This window comes from Sinocyclocheilus rhinocerous, unplaced genomic scaffold, assembly GCF_001515625.1.
Source record: "Sinocyclocheilus rhinocerous isolate Xijiao unplaced genomic scaffold, SAMN03320098_v1.1 scaffold56, whole genome shotgun sequence".
Classification (NCBI taxonomy): domain Eukaryota; kingdom Metazoa; phylum Chordata; class Actinopteri; order Cypriniformes; family Cyprinidae; genus Sinocyclocheilus; species Sinocyclocheilus rhinocerous.
Window position 1 is genome coordinate 242,124 of NW_015649227.1, and position 18,029 is coordinate 260,152.

Here is an 18,029-nt window from a genome sequence, read left to right on the forward strand (position 1 = left end):
TTATTAAATGTGTTCATGCTGATATCTGCAGAAAAATGGTAGAGTATGTGTGATATAGACAAAGTTAACTCAAGCAAAGTACAGATACTCCCAAAAAATACTTTACATTACACCACTGAATACTTTTAAGCTGTTTTGTAGTTGAACGTGTGCCACAGCCTGTTAACCAAGTAAAACAATCTGAGATGCATGGTTTATTTACATGATTTATATGGGTTTGGTCATACAGTATTAATTTAATTTGTGCAGGATTGTAAAACTCTGTAGATATCCAGTATATTGTGCATCTCTGTGGACTCAGTGCATGTTATTTTCTCCTCAGGGCCCGTTCACAATGAAATCGCCTTTCAGCCACCGATTTCCAGCCACCCTTGTAAGAGTTTAATTCTGTTCAAATCTCATTTCGGTCGTGTTCGGATGTCTAATGATCCCTTGATCTCGGGCAGCTCCAGAGTACTGGTGCTCCATCGCTTACTTCGAGATGGACGTTCAAGTGGGCGAGACGTTTAAAGTTCCCTCGTCCTGTCCGATCGTGACCGTCGACGGGTACGTGGACCCCTCCGGAGGAGATCGCTTCTGCCTCGGCCAGCTCAGCAACGTCCACCGAACGGAGGCCATCGAGAGAGCGAGGTACAGCTGACACAGTCATCACGATTAAACTGGTGATGATTCAGCTTGATCTGATGTGTGTTAAAGGGGTCATATGATGCTGCTAAAAAGAACATTATTTTGTGTAATTGGTGTATATATATATACTGTATATATAATTTTTTCATTTTATTTAAAGTTTTAGTAATTTGAATGAACTGAAAAGGTTAGACAACCAAAACCAGTTGTATATACTTGCTGAAATAGAAGAAACTAATCACTGTAGTGGTCACATGAAAAATAACTAATCAATAAAAAAACACTACATAGGGCTAAAACATCTATTAATTATGAATAATAAATATGCAGCCTGTTAGTTGGTAATAATAAATGGCTGACTTTTTGTGTAATGTTAACTTTTTCTAAATTGGATAATTCAGTCAACTGTTAAAATAGAGTTTTTGTGATAAAACGGAAGTTGGATTTTTTATTATTATTGTTTTTTTACAGGAGCCTCAGACTTTTGAACTTCACTGTATATTTCCTGATACGAAATGCAAGATACATAAAACATTTATTTTACAAAGTTTTAACTTGAATGTTAAATGTGCTTCAAGTTATGTACATACAGTATGTAATGCGTGCACATTTTAGATGTTGGATGCACAAAATCATGCAGACACTGTTAGTTGGTCAAGCGGGCTTAGCTCTCGGTCGATGCTGATCTCAGGAGCTTGACCTGAGCTGCTCCTGCTCTGTTCTGCAGGTGTTTGATCTGCGTCAGTGCCACAGACAGATGCAGCAGCAGGCGGCGACAGCACAAGCAGCGGCGTAAAAAAATCAAAACGACAGTGGGGGGCAAATGACGTAACCGGTGTTGCGGCTTAACACTGGTACCGTATTGACCCGAATATAAGACGATGTTTTTTTCTTGGAAATACATCTGAAAAAACGCGGTCGTCTTATATTCAGGGTCTAGACTTTGACATGTCAATAATACACCCACAACAATAGGTGGCGCCAAATACGCATAAAACCAGTGTGCCATGAAATACGTAAATGCCCCGGCCCCGGATCCGTGGGAGGAATCGCTCCTGCTATCAGTAAGTGCTCCTAATGTTCACACTCCTGAAGTTTGCCACACTTGGAAATACAATCATATAGTCTCAAACCTGTTAGTTCGTTTGAGTTTCCCTCTTTTCTTCGCTTTCAAATGGCTTGTAAAAGTGCCGTGCGCATTTTACTTTCACTTTCAAATTAGTAATTCGGCGTCAAGCAATTGTTTGAGTTTTCCCTCGGATTTCTTGGCGTTCAAATAGCTTGAAAAAGCGCTGTGCGTGTTTTACTTTCACTTTCAAATTAGCGGTTGATTCAATTCAAGCAACAACAACGTCAAACTCATAGAACTTTTATTAACAAAACGAATAAAAATACACCATATATGCCTAATAAAATAACAAATTACTTAGGCTACACAAAGTTTAAATAGGTATATAAAACTGAAAATCAGCAAACACTGTGGAACCAAATAAATAAGAAACAGAACATGTTTATTAGCAAAACGCGTAAGAAAGCTTGGAGGCACGGCATATACACCTTGACCAAACTCCCTTTGTGATTTTAAAACATAAGACAGTACCCAGATTAGGTACTAAGACCCAGAAGACTACAGTAAGATTTAACTTCTACTGTTAATAAGATTTTGGTAGGCTACTATTAGATGGATAGCCCAAATGTCCTAATTCAGATGGGCTACCTGTTTTTTTTTTTTTTTATGGTATATCAAAAAGTGTATATTTTTTAAATGTGATTGTTGGTACATTTGACCAGTTTTTACCATACTTTCAAAACAAAAATTAAAATAGGAAAAATATGCAATATGAAAATAATTGAAGACAAAATGTGTTTTACTGAGAAAAAACAAGATTTGGTTTTTAAAAAGCCTTTTTCCAAAAGGTACATCTGGAAAAAGGGGGGTCGTCTTATATTCGGGCCAATACGGTATAACCGAAAACACCGTCTATCGCAGCAAGCCTAATCTGAAGGCAGCTGACAGTCCTCAGACAAGTTTTGATGGCATTTTTGCTTTCATCTTTGGAAGTGAAAATTTGCAGAAATGGGATTTGAATTACAAACGACTCGTTTCAGCGGTTTTTTTTTTTTTGAGAGAGACTAACTTTATTTATGATGCACTTTTAACTTTACAACTTTGCACACTGGTTGCATTCACATTACACACTGCATGAAAGGTCATTTTCAAAAATCCATAATAGGGGCACTTTAAATTGCAGATTTTAATAGCATAGACATTGGTGTTGTTTTAAAACAAAGTTGCAGCCTAAACAAGTGTGGTTCTGTAGTAATATCAGAATCTTCCAGATTGATTTCTGCTGCAGTAGTATTATGTACGGAAGCTTGTTTCCGCCACAGAATAAAGAAAGTAAAGGAAATTGAGACTTTGAATGGAATTCTGACTGTTTTCTTGCAGTTGCGCGTTTTTATCTCACAATTTACTTACTTTTTCCGCAGAATTGCAAGTTTATATTTAGCAATTGCAAGTTATGCATTTGAAATTACGAGTTTTCATCTTGCTATTTTTTTTTTTTTTTTTTTCTCTGAAATCTGAGTTTATATCCATCTCAAATTGATAATTACTGATACAGAATTCTTAGCTTACATCTCGCAATGTTTATTTTTCTCAGAATAATGAGTTTATATCTTGCTTTTTTGACAGATTAAAAAAAAAAAAAGTGACTTGCAACTTTTTCTTTAAAATCTTGTTTTTTGTTACATTGTGAATTTATCTCTCTCAGTTCTGACTTTTTTCCTCAGAATTGTGTTTTTATAAAAGTTTACATCTTGCAATTTTTTACTTTTTTCTCAGAATTAAAAATTAAAAAATGCGCAATTACCTTTGTACTTTTAAATTGCATGGTGGAAACAAGCTTCCATAGTTCTGAATCTGTTTTGGTGTAAAGTGCATCATGTGGTCATGTGTTATCATAGACTCACTCAATGTAATCGCTCATGTAGGTTTGTCTGCGGCCGCTGGAATCGGTGTGGACGACCTCCGCCGGCTCTGCATCCTGCGCATGAGTTTCGTCAAGGGCTGGGGTCCCGATTACCCTCGACAGAGCATCAAAGAGACGCCCTGCTGGATCGAGATCCACCTGCACCGCGCGCTGCAGCTGCTGGACGAGGTCCTGCACACCATGCCCATCGCAGACCCCACGCCGCTGGACTGAGATCAGACACCGGACCTGACAAACCCAGTCCCGCCGAACTGTGCGAACGATGCAGAGAGACCAACGGGGTTCAGAGGTCAACGTCACGGCTGCGTTTATTTCATTTGCTGCTTTTGTTTTTGCATGTGTTGCTTTTGTTCTCCTAACATTCGGACCTTGAAGTGCACAGGACCCAGTGTTGTAGTAACCAAACCGATCATCTAAAGCTTCACAAGTGTTTTGCATGAAGATGATGTGCGTGTTTGCCAGCTCTGCAGAGGTGCATGCTGGGATTCAGTTGAGCTGTTTAAATGAATTTGTTCTTAGGGATGCTGTTGCTTCACTAGCCACTAGAGTCCCCCATCGTGTCAATCAGACCGTCTAATTTCACTTTTTTTCTACTTTGTTTTGGTCATCATCTCTTAATGCAAACCAGAGTCTCTCGGGCCGAACGTTTAAAAGCTGTCATGCGCAGTGGTCTGGAAGTACGACGGCTGACGTACCTGAAAATCATGGAACATCATTTCCTTTCTCTTGAGTTGCAGTGTTTGGGTTAAAGCGGTTTGGACTTCGAGGTCGTATTAGCAGGTGTTGCATGTACAGAAGATGTGCGTTTTCTTTTGAGCTTCTCACTACTGTCACACTGACTTTTTTTTTTTGCAAGTTTCTCGCTGCATGCTGTTAACCATCATAGCAAGATTAACAGTTAGTCTAAACTCATGCACAAGCAATAACGACCGGTTTCTTCTGAATGCTTTTTTTTTTGTTTCTTTTAGCCATGTGTTTGTTCTTGCACTTTATGCATGTTTCTTTTTCTTTCCATCGTTCAGTTTCTCTTCTTTGCAGCCTGTGAATAAAAATGCAGCTCTTTTATAGAAAAACAAATTTGAATCAGTACTAGGATGTTTGGACACTGACTTTTTTTTTTTGCAAGTTTCTCGCTGCATGCTGTTAGCCATCATAGCAAGATTAACCGTTAGTCTAAACTCATGCACAAGCAATAACGACCGGTTTCTTCTGAATGCTTTTTTTTTTTGTTTCTTTTAGCCATGTGTTTGTTCTTGCACTTTATGCATGTTTCTTTTTCTTTCCATCGTTCAGTTTCTCTTCTTTGCAGCCTGTGAATAAAAATGCAGCTCTTTTATAGAAAATCAAATTTGAATCAGTACTAGGATGTTTGGTTTACAGGAATAGTTCAGGCAAAAATGAAAATGTGCTCATCCTCAGATCATCCAAGATGAGTTTGTTTCTTCATCAGGTTTGTAGAAATGTAGCATTGCATCAGTGTCTCACTGCAAGTGAATGGGTGCCGTCAGAATGAAAGCTGATAAAAACATCACAATAATCCACAAGTAATCCACAGCACTCCAGTCAGTTAATGTCTTGTGAAGCCAAAAGCTTAAAAGTTTAGAGCTGTTTTGGCTTGATCTGTGCAGATTTCTCTCCTGATTCAGACCAGAACACTTTTTCACTGGAGGAAGAGTTATTATGGATTATGGACTCGCGGCCTGAGGATGAGCACATTTTCGTGAAGTATTCCTTTAAAACATTATTGGTTTAATGCATCTTTCACAGTTGGTCAAAGGTCACAAGGGCTCTGTTTGATCTGTTTCTAAAGATTCTTTTACAGGAAACGGATGAATTAACACTTATACCATTAATCTCTCTGTTTTGTAGAGCGCGCATCATGTTCCCCTCTGATGCCCGAGATTATCAGTTATTCATATAATAAATGTCGGCCGTGTATGGATATGAGATGAACTGGAACAGTGTGTTTTGATGTGAACATTGAAAGCCGTATGAAATGAACATGATTGGAAATAAGAAGTCAGTATTATTCAGAGCTTGTGTTTTCTTTATAAAATGACAGACTTACTCTTGAGATGTCGCACGGCGGTAATTTAGTCAGCTTTGCGTGTCTGGGAGTAAGTTTAGATGACGGATCAATACTTCCGAATTCATATTCTGTTTGAAAAGAAATGGGAAAATTCTGAACAAGAGGAGAACGCAAATAGCTCGTACTTTTAGCAGGTTATCAAATACAGTATATTATTAAATTGATTTTGAAGTCTTGTGTATATCATATTTATTCATCTTCACAGAAATGTGTTTTTGCGCTTGTGCTTTTCATATCGGAGCAAAAGCTTTCTCAGACTCCCAATTTAAAAATTAACAAAACAATTATTGCAAGTAAAAAAAAGGATATGTTTAGGTGAGGTCTTGATTTAATCCATCAGGAATTGATTTGATCCTGAAACGTTTGTTAAATACGTAAGCGTTTTTCTATAGCTTCAGAGCAGAGCAATTACATTTTAATGAAATATTACGCACACAAAACTCAATTTTTCATTATTGTAATGTGCACTGATGAAGCAATTCACAATAAGACCAAAAACATATATTTAGAAAATATTTACTGAAAATTCAACATAAACTGACATTCTATGGATAATGTTAGATTTTGAAGTAAATTTTAGTTTGTTTTTTAACAACCCATATTACGTATGTATTTGTATAAAAAACCTTTTGTATTCAAATTGATCTATTTACCTTTTCAAAATGTTACCTGATCTGCAAAGATGAAAAACAATACTAACAATTATTTTTAATTTATTGGTAAATTTAGGGATTTTGCTATTCAGTATGAGTTGCATATTCGTTATTATAAGACTTTTTTTTTTGGTATCGAGAGTACTATTTGTGCGTCTCTACGTCAGCAGTGACGTAGCTCCTGGTATTAATATTCATGTGGTGGGCGTGGCTTGTCACTTCAGGTTGTTGTCGCTCGTTAAGAACGGTTTGTCGGCTGAGGTACAAACATCAAGGCCTCCCTCATTAAGGTAAAATACTGAGATTAAACTCGGTTTTTCCACTTTAATTACTTTGAATTGAGTCTTGAAACAGTACAAGTTCGCTAGGCCGAATATATGTGCTTCATGCTTAACTTTAGGTAACCTTATTTTAGCGAACAAACTGATTAATCTGTCGTGAGGTAAAAGTGACTTACCTCAGTAATTCGCGCCATTCCTGTCAAAGCGACAATTACTTAAAAACAACAAAATTTTCATTGTAGAAATTAAATTATCCAATCAGGTAAATAAAATCAAGTTGATTCGAAATCTTTTAACCTTAAATATGAAACTGGACACTACTCATCCAAAATATGGATATATATAGGAATCATGAATCTTCAGATACATATGAATCACAGTAAACATACCGTCTTGGTTGGACTTGAGTATTTTGAACTCAACTCTTAACAATTTTTGTGTTTGACCAATTAGACACCCCAAAGTTCTAGGCTATATACAGTGGAGATAAAGATTAGAAAACAACCTATAATTTCCTAGATTTCCAGGTCACTGTTTAGTCCAGGGGTTCCCAACCATAGACATGTATAGGTAGATTCCCCATTCGACTGCGCTAAGCATGTAGACGCATGTAGTCCGCCAAATTTAACATCATTCACCATAATAATCAATGAATATTCAAAGATGCCACAATCCTGCACAGGTTGTAAAAACCGCCGGCATTTAAATTCCCGAAGAAACGGGATAACCTTTCACAGGTTAATGTTTTAACTCAATATTACAAGTTTTGAAACATTGGTAACTTATGTTACTGTTATGGTGAATGATGTCAAGTTGACTTTTCGAATATGGCGGACGGCTTACATATAGCGGCCCATAGTAACAGTCGCTAATGAGGCATCTACGTATACATATCTATGTTCCCAACCACATTCCTGGAGCCCCAACACTGCATGTTTTCCATGTCTCCTTAAAGGATTAGTTCACTTCCGGAATAATAATGTCCTGATGATTTACTCCGCCCCCATGTCATCCGAGATGTTCATGTCTTTCTGTCTTCAGTCGCAAAAAAATGAAGGTTTTTGAGGAAAACATTCCAGGATTTTTCTCTATATAATGGACTTCAATGGGGACCAACGTGCTGAAGGTCCAAATCACAGTTTCAGTGCAGCTTTAAAGAGCTCTACAGGATCCCAGCCGTGAATCTAGAGAAACCATCCGTCATTTACTACAAAAAATAAACATTTATATACTTTTTAACCACAAAACCCATGGTTGGGAACCACTGACGTAGTCCTATTTGAAGTTATCCTAACAGGAGTACACAGTTTCAGTGCAGCTTCAAAGAGCTCTACAGGATCCCAGCCGTGAATCTAGAGAAACCATCCATCATTTACTACAAAAAATAAACATTTATATACTTTTTAACCACAAAACCCATGGTTGGGAACCACTGACGTAGTCCTATTTGAAGTTATCCTAACAGGAGTACAAGGGCAGTTTTTTAAGCATATTTAATAAATTAATTGTATTCTGATGCACAGACTAAAAAACTTAAATGAGATATTTGAAAAAGAACTCTGATCAAAATTAGAGAACACTTACAGATACCTCCAGATTATTGGTATCAATCTGGCATCTGCTGCTAATTTTCTTAATTATCTGACAAACCCTATTTCACTGGCAGCATTCCTCTAAGTTTCACTAAGATGGCAGGCCGCTCTAAAGTGACTGAAACCCTGCGACAGGAGGTGGTCCAGATGAAGGCTAAAGGGATGACACTTTCAGCTACAGCAAGAGAAGCTCGTTCCAAATCTGTGATTTCTAAAATATTGCAACTTTACAATGACACAAATTAATTCAAGTCCGCCAAAAAGGCTGGCCGTCCACTTAAATGCACGAGAAGACAGGATAATGCAGAGACTCAATAGGGAATCGGTTCAGCACTGCAGCTGGAATTGCTCACCAGTTCAGCACTGAACAGGGTACGGATCTGTCTCTTCACGTTTAAGAGAAGTCGGACTGAAAGCACACTCTGCAGTGATCAAGCCTCTCATCAGCAGAAAGACTCAAAAGGCTAGGCTCACTTTTTCTGAGAAGCATGTTGTGTGGAGAGAGAAGAACTGGTGCAAAGTTCACTTTAGTGATGAGAGCAAGTTCTATTTTCATACAAGACAATGCCCCTCCAAAATGTTAGTCGTAATCTTCTTTCGTGCTGCAGTGGTTACTGTTCTCTAATTTTGATCACTGTTTTCCACAAAATAAAGTTTTTTTGTTTAAATTCTCTGGGTTTTTTGTCAAACATGTTAGTGGTATTCCCACAGCTAATATTCCTTCAAATTTTGAGCGATGAAGATTAACAATATTTCAGAAAAAATCAAGTATTTATAGATTCTCTAATTTCTAGAGCCCGACCGATGTTTTTTTTTTGGGGGCCGATTCCGATATTAGGGAGTAAAAAAAGGCCGATATCGATATATTGGCCAATATTATTTGTGCATATTATAGTACAGTACCAGTCAAAAGTTTGGACACCTTCCCATTCGAGGGTCCATAACATAAACAGAATATATATACATAAACACATTTTTTGCAATGATCACTCAAATGTGGTGATCAAACACTTATAATGACGTGACAAAGATACTTAATGGAGGCAGGGCATTTAACAATTTAACAATAAACTTTATTCAAAATGAATCCGACATCAGTGCACTGAAACAGTAAAGTTGAAGTTTATTCAACTTTAATTCAATTAAATTCCATTCAACTTTATTCCGTTTAAGTTTATTTCACTTTGGAACATTCATTATGAAATATATAAAAAATATAATATATTAAAAAAAAATTCATATCGGCGCCATATTCGCCGATACCGATATATCGGTGACAGGCTCATATCGGCCGATAATATCAGCTAAACGAATGTACTTATTATAAAGAATTTCTTGCAGGTGTCATTTTTTAATCTGATGTGAATACGATTACAGAACTTTTATGGCACATTTTATTTAGAGCTTTTGTCACTGTATGAAAAAGTGATTATTTTTCTCCTGATTCTTCATCATTTCTCCTTTTACGTTCCACAGATTAAAAACAACAGCTGAACAACGTGAGGGTGAGTCATTTTGCGACAGTGAACACAACAAGGTCTTGTTTCAACAAGAAAAGGTTTATTAATTGAAAGACAAGCCACAAATTTAAGAAAACGACACTAATAAGCTAGCCTGAGCTCAAGTCTGAAATATTCAGAAAAAACAAAATTTCCACTGTATATAACAGTAAACATGAACTACTCTCCTTCATTCATCTTTCTCAAAAACATAAAATAATTTCAGCTTTTCTAGTTACGTCCCTTGCAAAGCATGCTGAAAACGAGAAATTCCCTATTTCTATTTGTACACACAAAATGAAGATGACAAAACTGTTTTGCATTAGCTCATTTAAATTTAAGCAAATTGAGCAAGCAGCAAAAACGCATTTGTCTAAAAGAGAGCAGTTTGCATAAGAATGATTATGCAAAATCCCTTTAATGCTTCATACAGTCAAGCCAACAAATGAAGAGTTTTACAGTATTTCTTTAAAATGTGCTTTTTTTTCCCTTTTCAAGAAACTTTCTTTTCCTGTAAAATTATTGAAGAATTTCTTGCAGGTGTCATTTTTTAATCTGATGTGAATACGATTACAGAACTTTTATGGCACATTTTATTTAGAGCTTTTGTCACTGTATGAAAAAGTGATTATTTTTCTCCTGATTCTTCATCATTTCTCCTTTTACGTTCCACAGATTAAAAACAACAGCTGAACAACGTGAGGGTGAGTCATTTTGCGACAGTGAACACAACAAGGTCTTGTTTCAACAAGAAAAGGTTTATTAATTGAAAGACAAGCCACAAATTTAAGAAAACGACACTAATAAGCTAGCCTGAGCTCAAGTCTGAAATATTCAGAAAAAACAAACTACATGTGTCTTGGATAATTCCTATATTTTCCTCATATTGACACACTAAATGTTAATATATAATTTTATAAATATAAAAGCTCCCCGGTTTTGTTATCCTTCATGTAAAATACACAATACAAATCACTCTACACATATTAGTAAGCTTTTACCAATTTTCAGAGGATATAATTTACTAAGAGGTAAATTGGAACAACACACAAAAAAGAAAAAAATACATGTGTACTGTATATGTAAGGTACATCATCCAAAACGATAAAGAGAGAGCGGGGGGAAAATATCACAACTTACACTTTCAAACATATCTGTCATTAAACTGCTTTAAAGTAAGGGACTGTAAATAAATATCCTTCCATTTTATCTCAATATTTACATCTAGGACTTGAGTTCTGAGCGTTTTCTCAGAGTACCACGATGCTTGTGCTTGCATTTGAACGCGCTACAGCAGGCCACGACTCACTACGTAAACAGTCAAATGGCACTTAAAATATATTCCAAAACCCCCCGAAATAAGACGACAGAAACCAAGCATGTCACTCTACGTACGATAGAAAGAAACCAAAACGAAAACGAAAAAACCTCATGATGACACTGATAGTGCAGTGCTCGTATTGGTGGAATCCCAATATAGTTCTGTTCATGTCATCATTTCATCAGCAGTTGAATCAGTTTGGGTGCCTTTAAACTGCATATGTGTCAAAGGTGAGTGTGGCGTTCTGGGAGACGTCTGTCCATTGGCTTGTACTGGTTCTGGAGGTCTTAGTGAAATCAAAGGCACTGAAGTCTCTAGTCAGTGAAGCTGCCTTCACGCTCCTCAGGGGTTGATATGTTGATATCAGAAGAAGGGCAAGTTTATTTTCCTAGAAAAGCTTGCATTGATATCCAGAGTAAGGTTGCAAACGTCCATTGAGGATTTCCATTTAGTGTCTTGTTCAGAAAAGAAAAAAAAACTAAGAAAGTATGAACCGCGTTTTGGCAAAGTTTGAGTAGAAACAGGCATGTGGTTTGAAATTAACGCACTGAACCGTTCTATACTTTCTGGCACGTTGTCCGAAAGCGACAGAGAAGCGAACTCATGATATTCTAGCAGCACGAGAAAAGGCATGCAAGACCAAAAGCACTTTGAGTAGTGTCATCGCATACGATCAACACATCTACCGAACTATCCAATAGCGAAGAGCTGTCTGTAGTCCAGGCACGAGGACAGAAGAAAAACCAAACCAAACCAAAGCTCTTCTGTAGGAACGAAAACGCAAATCAACTCTTTTCTACAAAAACCATTACGAGTAAATTACATAATCTCAGAAATAATTCTTCAGCTGTAGAAAATCTTTAGGTAACTGGTCGTTACGCTTAAAAAGGTGACTTTCACAGATTGCACACGTAAATATAAACCAACATCACGATTATCAGAAACTTGGACGCGTAAGACGGAATCTCTTCAATTGAGCGGCAACGATCAGGATGGTTTCTACGTTCATTAAAATTAAGATTCATAATACATTTCGATAAAAAAGATGCATAAAACATACATGAAACAGCTTCTGCGCACAGTCACACATCGAAAATAACGTCAGTAGTGAAGAAAATAATGCTTTTCAGTTTCCAACCTACAATTTTCCAGTGTTTTCCACAATAGTACAGCAATTGACAGGTCAAGTACAAAAATTATGCGCAAGTTAGTCGCACTCCACACCAATCTGGAACCAAACAGCCGACTTCATCCTTAACTTTACGAACGGATGCTGTGATCTCCAGAAGCGGATTTAACATTTCCCATTTCACAAGTAATTAAACGGCAAACAAACTAAACAAATCCCTAAACTCGCATCATCTATACATGCAGATTAAAAAAAATTATAAAATCAAAGGTCTTGTACATGAAACAAATGGTTTGTAAAATAATTTCCGTAAATGTTTTCATACTGAAATCTGCTTGTTTGTGAATGGGACCCAATGTTTAAACCATAGACTGTATAAAAACATGGACGTAGTGTCCGTGACGTCACCCGTAGGTTTCTGAAGAGCGGGGCAGTGCATCACTGCGCGTCACTCCCGGATAATCGAAAATGGGCAAAGAGGCGGGAGCTGGTTGCTGAAGCCACGCCCACCTAGCTCGACGGTGGTGACAGCAGCGGCAATCCACCTGTCACTCAAGTGACCACGCCCTTAATTATGCAGAACTTTAAGGCTTAATATAATTTAAACGGATGAGTTATAAAAAAATTCGCCCACCTCAAAGTTATATGCTATATAGACCAAAACCACCAGGCTGTAAACATGTTTTTTTCTGCTGTAAAGTTGGGCATTTTAACAGGAGCCAAGATGGGATGAGTTATAAAAAAATTCGCCCACCTCAAAGTTATATGCTATATAGACCAAAACCACCAGGCTGTAAACATGTTTTTTTCTGCTGTAAAGTTGGGCATTTTAACATGGGGAGTCTATGGGACTGACTCCCTTTTGCAGCCAGCCTCTAGCGGCCAGTCGATGAATTGCAGTTTTAGTCACTTTCGTATTGGTTTCACGAGAGAGACCGGAAGGTTGCCGCTTGGTTTAAACTCTTTATCGCCGTATATATTTATCAACTTTTGGTCCACCAATCGTGATGTGGAGGGCAGCCGATGTGAACTTAAAACAAGAACATGTGGGTCAGCAAAGAAGAGACACAATCCCATCAGGACTTGTGACTAAGACCGGCAGCGCCGGCGTGAGGTAGGGTGACGCAAAACACACCACGACAAAACAACTCAACCAAATCCACGCTTTTGCACACATAACTTCACCTGATTCCAGAGGCGAAGGAACGAACGGGCCTTGACGTTGCAGTAAGTGAGCGACAGACACGTTCTAGCAAACCATGACCCTGAATTTTCATGTAGGTGCTCAGTGTCAGATCACAAATCCAGCCACGTGTCCACCGTGATAAATCGGGTGGCAGATGTTTACGCAAGACTATGAATATTCTCTGTACAAACATGAGCGGCCTCCTCGGTGTCGCTTCACCGGTTCAGACGAAACGAAAAGCTGTTGTTTGGGTTAAGGCACTAAGATGAACCCGAGGTACATAAAATCCCTGACATTCGCTCTGTTCTGCAACATCGCACCGGCGCGAGAGGCAACGAAGCTTCGAAATGGCCCGAGACAAGCCTGTTATCTCTCACACTTGTGTTTTTGGTCCAATCGGTAAAACTCCAAGACCCACAACACCAGTTCGCACATGCAGAGTATATGTACAATGACAAGACAAAAAACTCCTTTTTAGCTACCAAACGACTAAATCTACAAACAGAAGGCAATTGGAAACACTCGGACTGGTGAAAAGGCAAGCTCATTACGTTCGGTACAAGTTGTCTAGCCTGCTTCGATTATAGCAGCAGTTAGCACTCCCTAACCAAACAGCAAGCAACATTTGGCCCATTACATGTTCTAAACAAAACTGTAAACAATGACCAGTACAGTAATAGAGAAGTGATAAATATCGATTAGGCGAATGGAACGTAACTAGTGGCTTGGATTTGAGTTCTGGCTCATCCAGAATTGTTTTCTATTAACATCAGGGCTTTAAACGTTACAATCAGCATCTCGTCACATCATAACGTTGATATACTATCAACAGATGATCCCACTGTGTCGTGGAGATCCATTTTCGCTTTTAAGAATGGATGCCTTGGAGACAGATGGTACTGAAAGAGATAGAAAGCGCAGACGGGGGATAAGAGCGAAACGGACGGGCTTTCAGACCGAGGTGTACGCGTTTCCCACGCTGCCGCAGTGGCGGATGGTGCTGGTTCCGCTCGAGCTGAGGATGTGCTCGGTGTGATTGCCGGCGGTCGAGGGCAAAGCGCTGAGCATGCTGGGTTGAACCACGCCCACCACCGCGCTACTGCCGTCCTCCATGGCTCCCACCTGCAGCACCTGGATGACCTCCGTCTCCGCTTTCTCCCGCTTGGCCAGAGGCTCGTCAGACTCCTCCATCTCCTCATCCAAATCGCTGTCCATCTCGCTCACCTCGTCTAGCAGACATCAGAATGAGACGTGGCAATTAAAAAAGAAATGGTGTTCACAACCCGTTTCACTTCAGTAATGTAATTTTTCATTTTTGGGATAGTTCACCCAAAAATGAAAACTAAGGCTACGTTCACACTGCGAGCCTTAGTGCTCGATTTTTTGTGTAGCTGTTCACATTGTTGTTTTAAATGTGGCCAATATCAGATTTCAAGTGTGAACAGATCATGGTTCTGAGCGATACGAACAGGGTTTCCAGGTTTACACAACAAAATCCGCCCAATTCTTTCTCAAAATCCCAATCATGTTCAGGGAGGTAAACATCGCGTTAGTGGGGTCGCGTCAACCCTCTAAGTTGAAAAACATCCCGTGGAAACACAGTAAAAAGTAGCCTAATTCCGCGGGGGAACTGTGGATTTGGCAACATTTGCGCAGCGCGCCGTTATACGGAAGTAAACGCGGAGGATATAAAGTAAGCGATTATGCGTTTATTTATAGTGTGATCTGCTGCAGAAGCCAGCGAAATTATGCACAGGCAATATGAAATAAAGACAAGGATGTGACAAAAGAAAGCAGAGTTTTGAAACTTTTATGATACGAGCCCTCATGTTTTGCTTGTAGAGTTGTCACTGTAATACACATGAGTTCTGACACATCACTGTACTTCCACTGATTACCTTTCGCTACTGTCTTGATAACTTTGGGTATGTAAAATCTTTGAAGTGTCTCCCGTCAGCGCGGAATTATGACGAGTGTCGCTCTAGAGTGACCTTCTTTCTTTTTTGGACCACAAAAGGAATTTTTTTTTTTAAATGTCCTGCACGCTTGTCTGTATAATGGCAGTGTATGGCGATCAACATCAAGCTTTTTAAAAAAAGACGCAAAATTATACACGTGCCGTATATTCTGTATAAGTGTTCGGGGGTTATACGATAGGGTTTGGTGAAAAACAAACCAAAATGTAATATACTATTTAACAAATATCCTGACTTGACCGTTGGAAAAGTTTGACAAAGCCTATCGGTTCCCCCCCGAACACTTGGAATATATAGCACGTGCTGCATGGGATCACTCTGTGATACTTTTGCGTCTTTTTTAAATAGCTTGATCCTCATCGCTATATACTGCCACTGTATGGATGAGCGCGTGTGGGACATTTATTTATTTATTTATTTTAAATCTCCTTTTGTGGTCTGAAAAAGAAAGTGCATACAGCATTAATACAACACAAGAGTGAGTAAATAATGACTTAATTTTCATTTTTGGTGAAATATCCCTTTAAACAAGAAAGAAAATGTTGGGCAATGTAGCTTGATTTTATCCATCAAAATAAAAATGGACAACCTATTCTACAATGGACCACCAGCATGGTCTCTATTAGTCAGAAGGACATGAGTTTAAGAAAATTAAGAGGGATTGGTGATACCAGCCATAAAGGAGAATATAATGTGCAATGATGAATCATACCAAAAATTGCCTCATGATGGAGGAACACAAACAGTACAGCGTTCGTACAGTAATGACTCATCCAGCAATCCAGTCTCTCAAAGGAAAGCAACTAAATCTGAGTCCCCTACTGGTCTAAAGTGGCTGGGCTTGTTAGTCTGGACTGTAATTACGTAACTCTGGGTGTAATGAGATCTCAGCTTGTAGTCTGAGCTTTGGCGGGCTTACCTTTGTCAATGTTGGCAGGTGACATGGTATTCAGATCCTGAAACTGCGATAGATGGAGCAGCACAAAGAAATGGCAATTAGAGAGAAAGACTGACTTCATGGCTTTTTACAGCTCATGCTGAGCTACACAAACAGTCTTTACCTCTCCCATAACTCCGATGGGGGTCTCTCCCGTCGCCTGTGCGACGCGGTGCTCCACCAGATAGAACATGTACTCATCGTACAGCAGCCGGATCAAGTGGAAAGAGCCGAAACTCGCAGCGCTGCGGAGGGTCAAGTCTCTGATGACCATAGAGCTGTAAGAGTCCAGCAAAACATGCAAGTACAAATTACAGTCGACACTTCGATCGTAAGGTTGTAGGAGAGATTCTGGTGTGGATGCCAGAGTTCGGTTCATTTGGTTGTTCTAAGGATCTCGGAGATCCCAGTGTGGTTTCAATCTACACAAATTGAACCAAGTGTGAAAAGTCTTGCCTGTAGAAGGACCACTTGAGCAGGAACTGGCGTGCAGCTTTGGGGAGGGTGGGTTTATCCTCGTACGGCTTGAGCATTTGAGTGACCACGTTATCCAGCCAAGCTGCCCACTGTTCCAAGGAGCTCTGCTGCTGAAGGGTGACCTTGAAGTCCTGCTCGAGGCGTTGAACTACGCCCTCTTCACACTGGCACACCCACGAGGCCTGCTCCTGTAGGTCGTCAACAACTAGTCAGAACATCACTACAATGGATCTTCTAATTGACATTGTAAGGCTGGAATAGGCTACAAAAATTTTGCACAGATTTGCAGTCTGGACAAGTTGGCGACAGCTGCCAAAAGTCAGAGCCAGTCTGCAGATTTTGGGTAATTGAAAGTTGACAGATTTCACAGAAAACTGCGTAGTGCATGATGGGCAAAGACTCAAACATGCTTGAAATTTTGAGCTGATTTTAGAACACATGGTTTTCATTTTTTATGCATCTCTTAGAAACGAGGCGGACGTTTCTGCATGAGTTTGTTCAGGGCTCCAGACTGCGACCAAACTTTTTTTTTTTTCCTGCCGGTGGAACTACATTTTGTGAGCGGTCGCACTGGAGCAACCACCGCGTTGCCCAACTCATAAGCGCTATCATTTCAGGTTGCATAAGAGAAAGATCAAACGGCTAACAAAACAAAAGCTTAATGAAACCGCGCTACTCGTTTGAGCTGCACAGCGCGGACTGTTTATCAGCTTGGACCAATAATTGAACACAGTGCAAGAAAACTGGTCCGAGCTCAGAACAGGTTTACTCGGGAACCAATGTTGATCTCGCGACTCTGTTACAGCACAGCGCTGCGAGATCCAGAGAGAAGCATTCCAATTCTGCACAGAATTCTCTGTTATAAACAGATCAAACAGCGCTGACGTAGAAAACCAGAAGTAGTAAGGATAACTATAACCATTGTGTTGTGGCAGAAATAGTCAAATGTTATTACATTATTCATTTCAGGGTTTGTACAACCTTTTGAGAGAGAAATTCAAGTATTTCACACAACTATTTCCAGCACTTTAAATCTCTAAAAATGATCCAATTTAAATGTTATTTTTAATGGCATGACCAAATTATACATTGTGATAAATAAACACTTATTTAAAATTAAAAAAGACATCAAATTACCACTATAACCAGTAGATGGCAGCACTAATTGGCTTATTAGTCATTCCTATCCACTTCATATTACGATATTATAAAAATCACTATTATAAAAAAAAAATCGAATCAACAAGTGCTTTTTTTTTTTTTTTTGTT

General features: G+C 38.9%; 2 protein-coding genes across 4 annotated transcripts in view; one reads left to right on the forward strand and one right to left on the reverse strand.

The window, feature by feature from the left end:
- Positions 1–4,699, forward strand: part of LOC107710400 (mothers against decapentaplegic homolog 4-like) — a 16,430-nt gene extending 11,731 nt beyond the window's left edge. Inside the window, exons 8-12 of the mRNA XM_016515165.1 lie at positions 323–373; positions 447–630; positions 1,355–1,419; positions 1,629–1,691; positions 3,622–4,699. Of these exons, the coding sequence (XP_016370651.1) occupies positions 323–373; positions 447–630; positions 1,355–1,419; positions 1,629–1,691; positions 3,622–3,833 (575 nt within the window). The 3' untranslated portion in view covers positions 3,834–4,699. The remainder of the gene's footprint in view (positions 1–322; positions 374–446; positions 631–1,354; positions 1,420–1,628; positions 1,692–3,621) is intronic.
- An 8,394-nt stretch (positions 4,700–13,093) lies between these two features.
- LOC107710408 (transcription factor RFX3) overlaps positions 13,094–18,029 on the reverse strand; it is a 24,201-nt gene continuing 19,265 nt past the window's right edge. For all 3 annotated transcript variants that reach the window (XM_016515177.1, XM_016515175.1, XM_016515176.1), the window contains 4 exons: positions 16,740–16,948; positions 16,408–16,561; positions 16,266–16,308; positions 13,094–14,599 (listed from right to left, as the gene is read on the reverse strand). In XM_016515177.1, the coding sequence (XP_016370663.1) occupies positions 14,322–14,599; positions 16,266–16,308; positions 16,408–16,561; positions 16,740–16,948 (684 nt within the window). In that variant the 3' untranslated portion in view covers positions 13,094–14,321. The remainder of the gene's footprint in view (positions 14,600–16,265; positions 16,309–16,407; positions 16,562–16,739; positions 16,949–18,029) is intronic.